The 17,135-nt window shown below is 38.9% G+C and overlaps 1 protein-coding gene across 38 annotated transcripts in view; it reads left to right on the forward strand.

Annotated features, from left to right (window-relative positions):
* TCF4 (transcription factor 4) overlaps nt 1–17,135 on the forward strand; it is a 390,316-nt gene that overhangs the window by 129,681 nt on the left and 243,500 nt on the right. For all 38 annotated transcript variants that reach the window (XM_051851926.2, XM_070050130.1, XM_070050128.1 and 35 more), the window contains 2 exons: nt 11,037–11,098; nt 13,783–13,879. In XM_051851926.2, the coding sequence (XP_051707886.1) occupies nt 11,037–11,098; nt 13,783–13,879 (159 nt within the window). The remainder of the gene's footprint in view (nt 1–11,036; nt 11,099–13,782; nt 13,880–17,135) is intronic.

Raw genomic sequence — 17,135 nt, forward strand, 5'->3', positions numbered from 1 at the left:
ATTCTTTATATATTCCAAAAGCACAAAAAAGAAAGACTCAGGAATTGTTTGTAATTAAAATAGGTGAAAGAAATGTCACAAACGCAGTGAGCATCCATGGTGTGAATCTTGTACCAAAGGGGAAAAATGGCAAACTGAAATGCGAGTCATGGATTGGCTAAAAGTATCAGTGGTCAGTTTCCTGCTGGTGATAACTGTATTGTTTTTTCCTTAGGAAATATGAACGTGGAATAATGTTGTTGCATTTCTTTTATGGTGCTTCTGCTTAGTCAGGGCAGCTAGTTGACCAGATGACTCACTGTCTGTGTATACCAGAAATACTCAGTGCTGTTCTTAAACTTCTATTCTTTCACAATTCTGATGAACAAAGTTATACAGTATGATTAAGTATCAGGCTGTAAATTTAGGCCAAAGATTGTGTATTGAGCACATGGAGTAAAGAGATTGCCTCCTGATCCGAGCTATTACAGTTTCACATTTGTAAAGTGAATTCAAATTCATGTTTTAATGGACTGTTTCCCTTCAGTACATGTAGAGATCTACAAAATTGTAAGCAGTTTATGCATTTTTGCAGGATTTCCGTTGTATGTGTGTGATACCGATTTACCTCTTTTTAATTGTAACAGAGATTACGGAGATTAGTAGTTTCAAACAGTAGGAATAACATGTTGTGCTGTGATTCAGGAATTAGATAATCTGGCGTGTTTGCTTAAGGGGTCTGTATCTTGAGACTTTTATAGGGCAGTATTAAAGCTCTGAGCCTTCTTATTATGCCAATACCCAGAAGATTGCTTTAATGAGAAGTAAAGGGCCTTTTTCCAATTACAAGGGAATAACTGTATTAAGTTCCTGTGTTATGTCAACCTGCTTTGATTTGATTACTGCGAAAGAAATGGATTTATCTGTCAGTGTTACTTAATTAAGCCTTCTCATTGATGTTTTGCAGAGTAATATAGTATGGTTTGCACATTTGAGCCCAAATACAGATAAAATTGGCCTAAAACTTAGACATGACCCCTGAAGACAACATGTAAGATTATTGGTTGTCATTGCCAGGTCTTAGGATGTAATATTAGACACAGGTGGAAGGATTGTGAGGCTGAAATGGTCAAATGAAAATCAGTTTATGGGAATGATTATTTTAAGCTAACTTTGCCTACGCTAGAAAATGGAATTTTAGGGATGATTTTTGACTACTTAAAACTTGGCTTTAGCAGTATTAGTCAAGCATCTGGAATGGGGGTGAGAGGAGATGAGAACAGAAGAAACAGAAGTGGATTTTGTTAAAGTATAAAAAGAAATAGAAGAAAAAGTAAAAAGCAAGGGTAGAGAATGCCATTTGGGAGAAGTGGACCATTATGGTTACACAGAGCAATTACATCCTACAAATATTTCAATTAAGCCAGCCTCTCTTTCTCAGAACCTCACAAATGGCACACCAGGGAGTAAAGAGGTGCGGGGGAGAAAAGAAGGAAAGATAAAGCTGTTGCTTGTGTCATTTAGCTCTTTTTACCCCCATTAGAATAAATTTAATAAATTATTTACCAAGTAGGCATTTTAAATATCAGTTTGTAGTTCTTTAATCATTACATTACTATGGATTTCGCAAGGTAAAGATGAACATGTATGGTTTGAAGAACATGTGTGTACTTGAATGGACAAGTTACATATTCTGTTCTATTAGGAAGTGAATTGTATTCCTAAAGCTATTCCTCCATTTCAGATTCTGTCTTGTACAGCTAACTACCTTTGGTTTTTCACACTTTGGGATGCATATTTGTAGCATATAAAGGTACCTAGCACCTGGTTAAAAACGTCCCCATGGTGTTTTCATGTTTAATTTAGGTACTTTAAGGCTTATATGTGTAAAGGTGGAGTTAGATAGTACTTGGGTTTTTTTGTTTGTTTTCAAAGTCTTCAGCTAGGCAGCCTACTTCCAATTGTTGTATTCATCTGATTTGAGTAAGTGTACTCTCCAAGAGCATTATCTTAGGAAGAACAATTTTATTGAGAGTTTTTGGACTGGTCACGTGTCATAGACTCAAAGGAGGCATATACATTTGATGTTTTTCTATTCTCACTTGTTCACGGCTGTTCTTATTTCTGGGCTCATTCTCAGAAAGATGGGATCCTGAAAGGACTAAATTGCCTTCAAGAGGAAGACCCTGGCTAGCTGGTCCCAAATGTTTAGATGGTTGCTAAATAGCACCCCTCTCCTCTGTATTTCACATTAATTATTCAAGAGTATCATTCACGTTAGCTATCATTGACACCAGCACATTATAGGGAGTGGTATGTAATGGAGGCTTTAAGGTCACTTTTGTTTCAGTTTCATAACTGTCTACTGCCTTGTTTTCAAAACGCTTTCTGGGTTTCAGGATGAGGAATATCACTGACATATTTATAACATGGTAACTAGGTGCTTAACTTCGTTTTTGTTATCTTCATATGATCTGCATTTCATGTTATGTGGAAATGCTTTTTCCTATTTTATAACACCACACAATGGAATTAACTCTGCATTTTAAGTATTTGAGGCCATTTAATGTTCATTTATGAAAATTTAAAGTTCAATTTAAATTATGTTATTATTTTGAGCTTGGCAAAAGTAATATTGTTTTAAACTGTTCAGAGGACATATTAATGGAAATTTAGGTTGGAGGTTAAGGAAGTGTAAAATATTGAAATAATTTCACTCTGGACATCTTTTCCAACTATGTAGATCCACATTGACTGTGTGTGTGGTCGCTGTGTGTCTACTTAAGCTTCAGGTCTGTCTGACAGAGGAATCCAGTAACTCTGAGGGAGCCAGAGTTGCCAGCAGTGACCTGGCAGTGGCAAGTCCAGCTGTGCATCCTTTCCATTGGATGCATCTTAGACTCTCTGTGGGACAGACTGCCTCAGCCATCATCCCTTGCTCAGTTGTATTTGGGAGGTGATGGAAGTTCCTCATCAGTGCTCAGATCTCTTGCACAGTAGAAAACAGAAAGCCATGATCATGGTGTGTGTGATCATTGGCCCATCAATATCTGAAGCTCTTCAACTCTTCCTATATCTGTGTTAGTACTCAAGTTTGACTTCATATTACTCTACTTACAGCTCTTATTACACTGGGTGCTAATGAAAATGCGCACATCCTTAACACGCTCTTTGCTGATGAAATATTTTGAACTCTACATTCATCTGGCACTGACGGAGAGCATATGCCATCTCAGTTTGTGTGGAGGGCTCAGCCAAGGGTTCTTCCTGGACTAGGAAATTAGTAGGAGCCACAGATGTACGCAGTCTGTGAGTCTCCATAATGGTGTGGAGGATATTTAATAGTGTCTGTTGTTGCAGGGAGAAGGATTTGAGGCAGTATAGACTTCGATGTGTTCAGAATAGTTATATTTCCCTCCTGGAAAAACTTACCCTCAGTCTCCAGATGCATTTTGAATATGTAGAAGTTTTCAAGAGGAAATCAATATATTTCTGCAAATGCAGGAATTTGTAAGCTCAGAGAGCAATGCAAAATACCATTGTGGTTGTTTGACTTCTTGATACTCCAGAGTCCTGGATGTCTGGCCTGTTCTAGGCTCAAAGTATGGAAAGAATGGATGCACAGCTCTGCCTCAAACCAGTGTAGGTAACTCTCACGCCTGTTGTTACAAATCAAGATTAAACTCACACAACGTTTAATTCTTAGCTTGGGCCACTGGCCAGCATACACAACTTTTGACAATACTTCATTTTCATAGCATATGTAGCAATTATCTATAATGATACAAGAAAGATATTCTGTGGGTAAACTAAGTTCCTGAGAATTTGAATGCTTATTGAATTCTCATTGTGCACGTGTGTAGAGATTCATGGAGAAGGTGGAATCTGTGTAATGTCAGCTTTGGGAGTTTCCAAGATCCAGGAGAGTGTTTAAAAGTTTCTGACCTTTGGGCCAATGCTGTGGCTTAGAAGGTGAAGCCTGTTTCCTGTAGTGCTGGCATCCAATATGGGCACCGGTTCGAGTAATGGCTGCTCCACTTCTGGTCCAGCTCCCTGAGAAAGCAGTGGAAATGGCCGAAATACTTGGCCTCCTTACCCACCTGGGAGACGTGGAAGAAGTTCCTGGCTCTTGGCTTCTGACTTCAGCCTGGCCCAGCCCTGGCTGTTGTAGCCATTAGGGGAGTGAACCAGCCGATGGAAAATCAGTCTCAACACCCCCACCCCTGCTTCTCTCTCTGTGTATTTTTTTCTTTCAAATAAATAAATAAAATCTTTTTTTTTTTTTTAAAGTTTCTGACCTGCCTGTGTAGCAGAACTGGGAATCAAAAAATGTTGGCCTTGGATTTCCTTGAATAAATCACAATTTTCTGTATTTCCTGTAGATCTTAGAGGATCTAAGCAGATTAGGCATTTAGGTAGGGATTGGTTATTGAGTATTTACTATGGCCCAAGTTCTTCCCTAAGTGTTTTACAAGTGTTAATTAACCCATTTACTGTAACAGGAATTCCTTAAGGTTGCAAATACTGTCAACCCCTGATCTCCTGTTAGATAGTGCCTTTGGGTGGAGTCCTGTGTTTTCACTTTTGTGCTCCTGGACCCTAGAGGCTATTGAATTTTCTGGTTGGTGAATGTCCTCAAGGCAAAACTGTTCTTTCTCCATGACTCCAGCCTTTCACTTTGATTTTGGCTTGATCCTTCCTTACTATATTGTCAGCTCATTAGTATTGTAGAGAAGATTTAAAAAAATGTTATCCATCATTTTTAGTTTTCTGTGGGAGACTTGTCCAAATATATAGCCTGCCCTATTTCCAAGAATGGAAGACAAACGCAGTTGTTTTACAGCTCACAAAAATAAGTTCAAAGAGGCCAGTGTCTCGCTCAGACTATAGAGCTGGGCGGTGCAGTGTCCCTGCTGAAATCCGGGGCGCCATCCCAAATTGTGGTGCTGGGTTTTCTAACTTGTACGGCCTGACTGACGGTTTCCAAATTGCTGTGTACAGAGATTTTCGTAATCAAATCCTAAGTTTAATCGATTGGATGTAAAATTAAGAAATGCATGTGCACATCTTTCCTCAAAATGGAGTATTTGGTCCCAGTTCTGCCCAAACTAACTTTCTGGCTTTGGCACTGAAATGTCAGACATTTTAGAGGCCACTTCCTCAGAACTAACCAGCTCTAATGAAAAGCTGTGGCTCCTAGGGGTTGCCTCCCAGGGTAACTGTGAAGCCCTTGAAAGTTACCAGGTGTATCCTTGTTTAGGGTAAAATAAGAAATTAGGAAAATCTTGGACAGTTGAAATTATCTCATTCTTCAGGAAGTATAATTTCTATCACCCACTTACTATTTTTTTTTTTTTCCTTTTCTTCCTTCTGCCAGGATTTTTTTTTTTTCCCCCAGGGAAGACAGCAGCAGAATTAGGGAGAGTGGAGAACCAAGTCTTTGTTGGCTTCTGGGGCACTTCTTCATGATTCCTGTTTTTCCACACATCTTTTTCTGTGTAGTTTGTCTCACCATCTAGGTGTAAATGCTTCTTATGCCTAAATGTATACCTTTCACCTTTTACCATTTGAATTCATCTCAGTAAGGAACTAATGAACCCACCCACTGTTGTATGCTGCACAAGATGTTGAGAGATGGCCCGTTTCTTTCTTTAAAAAGCATGTATCATAGTATATCCCAGCTTTATAGCTGCATGTATACCGATTTGTGTACAATATCCTTCGTATTCAGTGAGCCATTCATTCAGCTAGCCTCACAAACTTCCCCATTGTGGTTACCATTGGTGCTGTGGGAATTTATGTCCCATTCTATGTTGGGATCTCTATACACACTTTCCATTTATCAATACCAGCATTAGTTATATTTCTCCTGAATAATTTGTGCGGTTTTTGTCTGATGGTCACTGTCAATCTTATCTCAGTCTTTGCTTTGCCCACTTAACCGCTTCCAAAATTTTTACTACTTCTAGCAAATATCCCATTCATCACTGTACATTTGCGTAAATTCTGCCTACTTCTGGCTTCATGGTTCTTCTTTTTATTTTCCAGTCTCTTGATTCCTTCATTTATTTATTTTATGTATTTTGTGTTGTGAATGATTCTGTACTTTTAGGTGGACATAAGAGTGGGTATGAACTCCCAAATAAGCTCATTCACCCTACCCAGGGAGAAAGGATGAGGAACATTCCAGCTGGTTGTAGAGAGAGAGAAGGTTTTTAGGAGGAAGCAGATAGGGGTTGGGCAAGAGCGCTCACAGGCTTCGGCATCCCAGGTCTTGAATTTGTGTCCCTTTATTGACACCAGCACCTTGGGCAGATTTTCTATCCCATCTGAGACTCAGTTTTCACATGTAGAAAGTCAGGATATTAGAAGGAGGTACCTTTCTCTGAAGGGAGGAGAGAACCTCCACTTTGACTATGACCTTGTCTAAACAAGATAAGAGTCGGAGAACTCAAGGGACTTCCATAGCCTTGGAAACTCATGACTGGAGCATAGGGAGATTACTGATGCCATAGACAGGAGTGTCAATTGGTAAAGTCAACAACAGGAGTCACTGTGCACTTACTCCTCATGTAGGATCTCTGTCCTTAATGTGCTGTGCATTGAGATTTAATGCTATAACGAGTACTCAAATAATATATTTCACTTTGTGTTTCTATGGGGGTGCAAACTGTTGAAATCTTTACTTAATGCATACTAAACTGATCCTCTGTAAAAAAAAAAAAAAAAAAAAGAAAAGAAAAGAAAAGAAACTATCAACTCCCAACTTGACTCTCACTGGGATTAAACATGACAATAGGTCTGATCTGATTTCATCATCATTAAAAAAAATCATCTATTATTTTTCACTTTATGTTTCTGTGTGGGAGCAAACTGTTGAAATCCTTACTTAATGTATACTAAGCTGATCTTCTGTATATTAAGATAATCGAAAATGAATCTTGATGTGAATGGAAGGGGAGAGGGAGTGGGAAAGGGGAGGGTTGTGGGTGGGAGGGACGGTATGGGGGGGAAGCCATAGTAATCCATTATTCGTACTTTGGAAACGTATATTCATTAAATAAAAGTTTAAAAAAAAAAAAAAGAAAGTCAGGATATTGTTAGGGCATTTAGGTGCTTAAATGTGACTGTAACACATATTTAAGCTCACAGACGTGAGCTGCTGCTGTGTTTTGGAAAGTGAGTGACAGGTCAGGAGAAGGAATAGCAGATACAAAACCACTGCAGTATGGAAGAGTTACAGTGTCAGATGCAGTAGCCAGGAACCAGGAGTGGCCAAGTGCAGACCATGTGCAGGGTTTACCTAAAAAGTGAGTCTGGTAGAGATCCCTGGGATGCCGATATCATGGGAGTAAGGACTGACTGCTTCTGAAACCAGCAGCCCACACAGGATTTTTTAGATAGGGAGTGAGGCAGGCCATTGCAGCCCGTGATTTGTATTTGCAGTAGCAGAGTAATCCTGTGGTTCTCACACTCCTGTGTGCATGAAGATTATCTGGAGACCTTGTTTACAACACGGCTCTCTTGGCCCCGCCTCCAGAGTTCCAGACTCAGGTCTGAGACAAGCCCGCAGAGGCTGATTTTGAAATGAGTGCATCAGGCGATTGAGATGCAGGTGGTTACCCTTTCTGATGCTCTGGAATACTTACTGAGGGAATGCTTGCTGACGAGCTGGCAGGTCTGTTGAAGCTCTGAGGCAGAGAAGATGGGAACAAATGACTGAAATGTAACATGTTTGCCCGAGTTGTGGATTACCAGTATTCGTGCTGTAGCTTTGTGTCTTCTCGCCATGAGCAGCTGTTATATGGACATCCTACCCCCTCCCCGCCCAATATGAAATATAATTGTAGTTCATATGGTTGTTTTATTTATTGGGTTTGAGGAGTTAGTGATTTGTCCTCATCCTCTGGACCTAGCAGGAGGCCAGGGCAGAGCAAAAGCCTATTTAAAAGGGAGCAGTTTAGAAGGGAGGAAGCAAAAAGGAAGGTGCAGCAGTGTGAGGTCAGGAAATGAGAAAGATGAAAACAAAAAAGGATGGGAAAAGAGCAGTCAGACCCGATTGGTTGAGACTCTATTTGTGAAGGAACCCAGCCAGTATTTAACCTGTTTGGAAAAAGCTCGACTCCCAGCATTTTTAATTAGTGGATTGCTCGCTTTTGAAATTGCCCAGTTGGGAATACTCAAGTTTTGATGTGTTTTATCTGCTTGCTAATTAGCAAGCTGCCTGGTTGACCATCATTTTTCCCTTATTCAGTGGACAGAAGATGGGTATGATCTCATGAAACATTCCAGCTCAAGTCTGGGTTAAAATATATGATATTTTGTATTTGGGAAGACTTCTTGCTAAATTATAAATCAAATTCTAGTACATATTTTCAACAAATCCATTCTTGCTCTTTGCTCTAGGTAGGACTTTCCAACCTCAGCAAAAATGACCTTTGGGGACAGAACATTTTTTGATGAAGGGGCAGTTCTATGTGTCTATAGGGTGGTTTGTGAAGTCCTCAGCTGTTATCTGCAAGATGTCAGTAGCATCCCCTGCCACCTTGCCAAGTTGTTAACAACAACAAAAAAATATATCTAGACATTGCCAAATGTCCTGTGGGGGTGAGGACAAAAGTATCCCCAGTGGAGAACCACTGGCCTGGCGGAATGGTTGCCTTTCCTCCAAGTCTCTGCCTACTTCTCATATTTAGGTTCTTCTGAAACTGAAAAGATAAAATCTCCTGGGGCCAGCACTATGGTGTGGTGGGTAAAGCCGCCACATGCTGTGCCAGCATCCCATATGGGCACTAGTTCAAGTCCTGGCTGCTCCACTTCCGATCCAGATCACTGCTGTGCCCTGGGAAAGCTGTGGAAGATGGCCCAAGTTCTTGGGCTTGGGTTCCTGCACCAGCATGGGAGACTGGGAGGAAGCTCCTGGCTTCGCATCAGCACAGCTCCGGCCATTACAGCCATCTGGGGAGTGAACTAGCAGGTGGAGGATCTCTCTCTCTCTCTCTCTTTCTCTCTCTCTCTCTTTCTGCCTCTCCATCTCTCTCTGTGTCACTCTGACTTTCAAATAAACAAATAAATCTTTAAAAAAAAAATCAGTATCTTCTTGTTCACTCCCCACATGCCTGTAAGAGCCAGGGCTGGGCCAAGTGGAATCCAGCTTGGAACTCAGTCTGGGTCTCCTGTGTGAGTGGAAGACCTAAGCACCTGAGCCATCATTTTTCTGCCTCCCTGGCGCATTAGCAGGAGGCTTGGTTGGAAGTGGAGGAGTCAGTTTTCCCAATTTGTTGGCTAATGGATGTGGTTGTCCCAAGTGGTAGCTTAACCTGCTGCGACATGATGCCCATCCAGTTACCGCCTCCCACATCCAGTTTTTTAGGATGGATCAGACTTTGGAAAATTTGCTGTGGTTGTTTATACAGTTTTTGTTTTGGTTTGTTTTTGGCTGAAAATATTTGTTTTCTGTTTAAGAATTAAGAGAACCATGTAGGCTGCAAGGCTTACTCATGTGAGGCTCCTAAAAGGTTGTAAGTAACTTTGTGTACTTGTACTCAGCATATGCAGGGTAGGCCAGCATGTTGGATTGTTAAACGGCAGGTTTGGGAAGCTTTTACATCGTTTCTTCAGGCTGGCTGTAGTCTCTAGAGCTTTCTTGACATGCCTTAAAGTTCACAGTGCTCTGATTTTAAGTGTCCATGGGGGACATCTGTTTGCAGTTGCATTATCTTTGGAAGCACCAACTAAAAGACATCGATATACTGTTATGAGAGAGAGAATGCGTTCAGGTTCAGTGGCATTAAGTTAGTTGCTGTTGTTCTTCCATCTCTTCAGATACTCCAAAACACCATGTACTCCACTGTATCCAAAAATAAATCAATTAATTATGCTATGATTACTTCTGCTGATAATAAAATAGCAGTAATAAAAGGAATGACAGAAGAGCATTAAGAGAATAAACAGTACTACTGAAATGTTAGGAAACACAATAAATGGGATTATGTCTCCTGAACCAGTGTTTCACACTTCCTCCTCCAGCTCTGTCAGAGGATGTTTGTGATGACTGTCTGTTATCAAAGTAACATAATGGGGAAACTTTTTATGCTTACAAAGGGCTTTCATCAAAAATCTCAAAGCTATTCCTAAATATAGAGTGACTGATCGTTAAAACACTGCTGTGCTCCAAGCAGTTAAAATGGTAACGTAGCTGTTACACTCTCCATACTGAGTGTTCACTGTTTGAAGCATGGATGGAACATTCTGTAAGCTGGTCAGCTGTAGGGCTTTGCTGGGACAGAGTTTAGAGACTCTCACTCTCCAGTCACTCTTGCTGAGCTCTTCACCATGATTTATCAAAATAAAACATTGCTTTGTAACTTAATAACAACTTTCATTTCCACATCTCAAAGCCCAGATTAAGGACTGAAGGCCAACTGGTATATCTAGTTTGAAGAAAACAAATCAAAGAGACTGTGTTGTCTTAACCTAAGAAACTCAATTAAAAAACCCACCGTTCCTGTAATACGCTGGTGGAGGTGGACTCCTGACTCCTGACTGCTGTGCCTTTTTTTGTCTTGTATTTTCTGTTACATGTCTGTTATGCATGTATAGTAAAGCTTGGCTAAAGGACAGAAAGTATCCACGGACATTATGGCAACAATACTGAACGTGTTAGTGTTAATATGCATATTTACCTTAATTCAATTTTCCTTTTGCATTAAGGTTGTGTTCTGTACTTTTCAACTTATTTGGTCCCAATGATTTGAATAAAACTTGCAGTGTGTTTTCATGTCTCTAGAAATTGAGGCTATCAAGCGCTGTGAAGGATGGAAGTAATTTTTATGTGCATACCTCAGGTTCCTGAGGGTCCAGTTCATTTCTGCTGTGAATTTAAATGAGTTAATTTAAGTAGATGGGTCAGAAGCCACTATCATCATGGTAGCCCTGTGCCTGGTTCTTAATTAAAGGCAACAGGAGATTAATTTGAAACATTAATTTAAAAGTGCATATACAAAAGGAAAGAATTATTGCCAGAAAGCCTAAAGAACTTTTCTCTTGTCCCTTAGATGTAGAAGACAGAAGTAGCTCAGGGTCCTGGGGGAACGGAGGACATCCAAGCCCATCCAGGGTAAGTATATCTAATCTCTGTCCCCATACACAGACATCCCACGTAGGGAAATTGACAAACTGAAGGTGAGTTTCAGAGACACACTCACACACAATCACACACACACACACACACGCGCGCGCGCACGCATTCCATGTTGAATCAGAGTGTCTAGTTTTCGACAGTTTCTCTTATGTCATGGTGTTACCAAATTGGACACTTGGTTCTACTTTGGCTCAGAAGAAAAATCCTTCATTAAGTTATTGCCCTTACTTTGCCAGTTACTGATTCAATGTTATGGAAAGTTATTTGTTGTAGATGGAACAACTTAAAAAATGCTAATATACCTATAACATAGGGGTGTACATAGACAGCTGAATTCTATCAGTAAAATCCATGTCATAAATCTTAGTTGGTTTACTTTTTTGTAAACATCTTTCCAACTGGATTCATTAATTTATTTGGTTTCACATTTTTGCTGCCTTTTTTCATGGTTTTCTTCAATATGTTGATGTTCCTCTGGGTGTAATGGAAAGACCATGGAATGAGGTTAGGCGTTGTGCGTTTTGTATGTGTATGACCTTGAGCATGTCATGTCACCTCTTTCATCCTCATTTTCCTCCTTTGTAAACTAATGAAGTTGTTTCAGAGAATCTTTTGTGTTTCTTCCAATTTAACTATGCACGATTTTATATATATCGTCATTAACCGAATCATTCTGAGGCCTTTCACTTATAATGTCCCAAACCAAAAGTAGACTTAGTGTATGTAATAAAATTAATCACGCCCCCACACCTGACCGGCTATGGAGATGAAGCGTTCTGCGGGGAGGGTACCATTTGCCTATAAATTCGCACTGAAGGAAGGTCTCTATTTCATCTCAAAAGGCAGAGAAGGGAATCAAGCTGTTGAAATGAAGCCGTCGTTGAACATTTCCACCTGTCCTTGGCATGGTGATCCTCTGTGTAGCCTTCAGGGTACAGCAGGATTTCTAAGCTTACCAGCGACGTTGTGGAGCCCTTCCACCAGCTGTTGAGTGTGACATTCTAATGCATGATATGGATGGGCTGAGGAAATCTTCCCTCCTCCTCATGTTACAGTCTGCACTTGCAGAGATAAATCCTTTCCTTTTGACAGCAAGTGGAGATGACTGAACTTCCCTCTATTGTTTAGTTCATTCAGTTCACTTAATTTTTTATTCTTATACACAATTGTATTGTATATATTTCAGCATCATACTTCGTGTGTTAAACCGAGTATACAAAGTAATTTCTTCCATTTAGTGCTTTTAATTGTGTTTGCACAATGAACAAGGTCCATTTAGAATCATCCTGACTGACTTCTAAATTTAGTTTACTTGGACTATCTTGCCATTTATTTTTCGAGGACCAGAGTAGTGAATAATTTTGAATCAACACATATTGTAACTTGTGTTTTCTAAATTCGGGGAATTTGCATGAGTCTGGTTATTAGTGGCAGACTGTACCCAGACAACCTTGGCAAGTCTCTCTTCTCTCATCCTAAAGTGGTGATATTATCTTCTCCCTTGCAGCACTGCACTGAGGATTAAATTAGATCATGTATATTAAGTGATTTGTGTACTATCTAGGATGAGGACACTTAATAACAGGACTGTGCAGTGCCTGGCTTAGAATTCGTGAGTGTGAAGCCCATGATGGGTCTTTAAAATGTGACGTATTTTTATGTATGGACATACTGGCAGAATTGGATTACAATATCATCCCGGTTAATTTTATACATAAAGAAAGGTGATTGAAAACAGGGTTGTTTGTCCTTCGGTTCCCGCCGCCCTCTGGTGATGCGCCTTTTCACCGCTCCTGCAGCATCCATCCCTCTTTTTTGTGTAGGCAGATTCTGCCCTTTGGCTAACCTGCCACCTGATACCTCTAAGTAAATTTGACTTAGACTTTATGGGCAGTTCAACCAGCTGAGCAGAATGACTCCCCGCCCCGCCCCTTTTTGGTCACTTTATGCTCTTCAGTAGACTGAAATTTGAACTGTATAAAACACATGATCTTTCACTTTCTCTTACATGCTTTTAAATCCCCATTAAAACAATGAGATCATTACAACAATGAAAAATTTCTGGCAAAAATTGCTTTAAAACTGTTTGTGGCATACTTTTGTCCAGCTCCAGAGACACTAATTTATGCTAAAAGTTTTAGCTGTTCATTCATATTCTTATCTGTTAATTATATAGTGAACTCTTACTGTAATACAAATTAAAAAGTCAATATTGTAAAACGAAATGTTTTTGTTTACATGTCTCTACCTTCATCTTCTAAAAACAATTTATTATAGGCTATAGGTAGTTTTCCCTTATAGTGCAATCTTGCTTTAATGTGGGTTCATCAAATAATAACTTCACAGTTGCAGTATACTTTATATGTGTATGGTGTTTTCCACACATTATTTCCTTTAGTCATGTCACCAACTCCATGCCATTGGTCCCATTGCTATAATTCCCACACTTTCACAGACATGAGACAAATCTCAACTTTGCAGACTTTGGTACTGTTTTTGCTACCAAACCTGTGAAGGTACAGGTTCTTTATAGCATGGTTCCAGGGATGACATAATGGGCTCCAATTTCTTTGAGTGGGAGAAGTTTCGATCGTGGGGATATGTTTGTGTGGTAATTTAGGAATATGAAATTAAAGCTTACATTGTTGTTTTACTTACAGAACTATGGAGATGGGACTCCCTATGACCACATGACCAGCAGGGACCTTGGATCACACGACAATCTCTCCCCACCTTTTGTCAATTCCAGAATACAAAGTAAGATTACTTTTAACTTTACATTCATGTTTTGAATGCTGTGTTTTATTATAGAGGGGAATATTATGCCCTAGACAGAGGTTCAATTTTTTGGAGTTTTAGCCACTTAAATGGTAGGAAAATATCGGTAGCATATGATTCATAAGGACTAAGCATTCCATCCATGTGGGATTAAATAATTTCAGTGATACTGCATCTGCATGGAAATTTTGTCCTCCTTAGATATAAAGCACTATCCCAACTTCAGTGCTGCAAAAGTGGTTGTGTAAGTTAAGGTTGATGAAGGCAACGTGGTGATTGTTTAAAATAAAAATAGCATTGGACCTCTTGGTTGGCAGTGATATTTACCTGTGGTTAGCTGTGCAGTTTTATTAATGGGGTAATAGAAATAAATAGTATTAATGGGCTTAGTGTGCTTGAATCAGAGTAGTACAGTCAGGTTGAATTGTAAAATCTGGTTGTGTTGAACAGAGTGTGACCTTTAGTGCTAATGATCTTGTGTCATGAAAGCAAGCTATGTAAAAAATAGTTTGAGGCTGTCTGTGAATTTGCATCACACTGAAGGGCATCCTTAGCTTATTTTTCTGCTTTTGACTACCCTAGAGGGATGCTTGTATAACACTAGTAATGTGAGCAATGAAAAGACAATTCATAATGGCTTAAAAGGTCCCAATAGCTGGTTACTTTAGTTTGACTGAAAAAGTGATTTTTTTTAGGGTAAATGTGAGTTCTTAACAATGTAAATCTTTCAACCTGGCCAAATTCCATCGCAGATTTGTCGATAAATGACATTAAACTGTTTGACAAAAGCTGTTGGACAACACTCCAAGGAAAACTCATGGCAATAATTATATCGTTCTGCAACCATAATTGCAAATGCTTCTGAAGAATGTTCTGATTTTTACACCTTGGAAGCAGTATTAGTTATTTAAGGTGTAGATACTGTGAAACTCAAGGTTTTTAAAAAACCACTATCAAATCCTTCTACAGGAGTGTCAGGTATTTAACAGTGAATAATGGAAATAAATACTCATTTTTGCAGTTACTTTTGATGGGTAGCATCCTATGCTGTGCCTTTGAGCTTCATCCCAACTATGAGAACATTGATGTTTTGTTGCAGATTGTTGTTATTTTTGTGTGCTTTTTGACTGCAAAATAGTAAATTTTATGTTTGTGTTTTAACGTTGTAACTAAAACAAGAATTCTTTGTCTTTAATAATTGTCGGTAGTGAGGTGCATCAGGTTTCCTGTTTTCAGGATATGCAGAGATTACTAGATTGTCAATTTAGATATTAAAGAATGACTATACTCTTCAATGTGAGTAGTACTGATTTTGATTCTAACACCTTCACTTCTCTATTCGTCATGCAACTTCATTAAATAGAATAAAGATTAATTTGAAAATGATAGTCTTGAGAAGTAGTAGCTAAAGAATATACAGACTGCCTTAGAAGATCCTTAAATTACCTTCTAGTGATCTAAAGTAGGTAAATTAGAATAAATTACTACTCATATTTAGAAGTTTATATAATATATGTAAAAAAGTTTACTCTTGATAAATGAATATTGCAGAATTTACCACACAATACACACATATTAAACGATTGCTCTTTTCCACATTTCGTTGTTGGCACCTGCTTTACAAACCAAATTAGTTCCTCAATCCAAATACTATTTAAAATATAAGGAGGCTGACAGTCTAGAGCAGAGAAAGCTGATTCTTTTCACTTAGTCGTTGTTTAAGCTGAAAATCCATGTCAGCCTTGCCCTTTTATCCCGTCTGCCCTCCTTCCCATTAAACTCTTAAATATGGAGGCCAAGACAGTCTCCTGCATTGTGAAAGGAAATGCTACTATGTCCACGAGGCTCCCACCCACTGCTCCCAATGAAAGGACTTCTCTGTTAGATAAGCTGTCTGGTCTGAAACATGGCTCTTTATTGTTTACAAACTGCTACATTTTCCACCTCAAGCAGATTTTTGCACAGAAAAGAATTGTGCCTGGGTTAAATGGTTTATCTGACATTAACCGTGCAGTGTCAGACTCGGGTCAGGGAAGTCGCCCTCAGAGCGAGAGGCCACTGTGCAGTGTGCAAAAAAAAAAAAAAAAAAAAAAAAAGGAAAAGGGAGAAAGAGACATTGAAACAAGTATGAAATACCTTACATTTTTAGTTTCAAGAAGAATTAGAAAATATTTTGAGAGCACTGACTGTGATACTGTGATGTTGGTTGAAAAGTCTTCCCACTGCTATTTCTCACATCCCCCAATGCCTCCATGGCTTGAGTATCTCCGGGCTAGATTCTGGGAACAAAGATTCTCATTGATTTTGCTCAAGCTGCTGTTTATTTAAAATGAAACCACTTCTAAGATGAGCCATGTTTGGTGTTACGTTGCACCTTCACAAAGAAAAGATAAATTGTTCTGGGGAAATTAAGGGCAACCAATTTATAGATGTAGACCAAGTAAGATCTATTAATGTAGCCAGTGGTTTGAACTCATAGAATATAGGCTGTGTTCCAAACTGTTCTTTGTGTCCAAACCCATATTCTCTGTGATGACCTTTGTGGGTCTTGCTGTCTACCAAAAGAAGGCATTAGACTTTACTGTAAGTTTTTTTAAAACAATCTACCCTTAGACTTTTTAGTTGGCTTTGATTTAAACTACAAAGGATTTCTTTACATTTCAAAGACTTTAATGCTGCCATGATGTCACGTTAGGGTAAAAGCTATAGTATCAGAAATAAATCAACCACTTTATTGGAGCAGATTCTCTATTGTCAAATCAATCAAGCCTGTGAGTGAATTAGGCGTCTGCTACAGAAGTAAGTGACACTAATTTTACGGGAAAGAGTTATTAACTGAAGATGACCTGTTTTTTTTTTTTTTTGTTTTTTTTTTTTTTGTAAACTAGTCACTTCATAAGGTTTTATGTTATTTTAAGGCAAGAAAGATTACTACAACATTCTCTCCTTTTTAAGTCAATTATATATTTTGTTCTTTAAGGCAGTACATGATTTCAGGAAAATGATAGGTGCATTGATAATATATTTGCTCACAAATTCATTTATGGTAATAAAACTGTATTACAAACTTCCTGATTTCACATGAATGGTTTTGCATAAATGTTGCAGTTTTTGTGATAATAATATTTGTGTTTGTACAGAAACACTAAAGCTCAACTTATTTATTTCTATCTCAAATTTACGCAAAGTGGGATTTAATTTATAAGAGTAGTAGAGTATCTGCTAATTTATTCTT

Source organism: Oryctolagus cuniculus, chromosome 10 (genome assembly GCF_964237555.1).
Source record: "Oryctolagus cuniculus chromosome 10, mOryCun1.1, whole genome shotgun sequence".
Taxonomy (NCBI): domain Eukaryota; kingdom Metazoa; phylum Chordata; class Mammalia; order Lagomorpha; family Leporidae; genus Oryctolagus; species Oryctolagus cuniculus.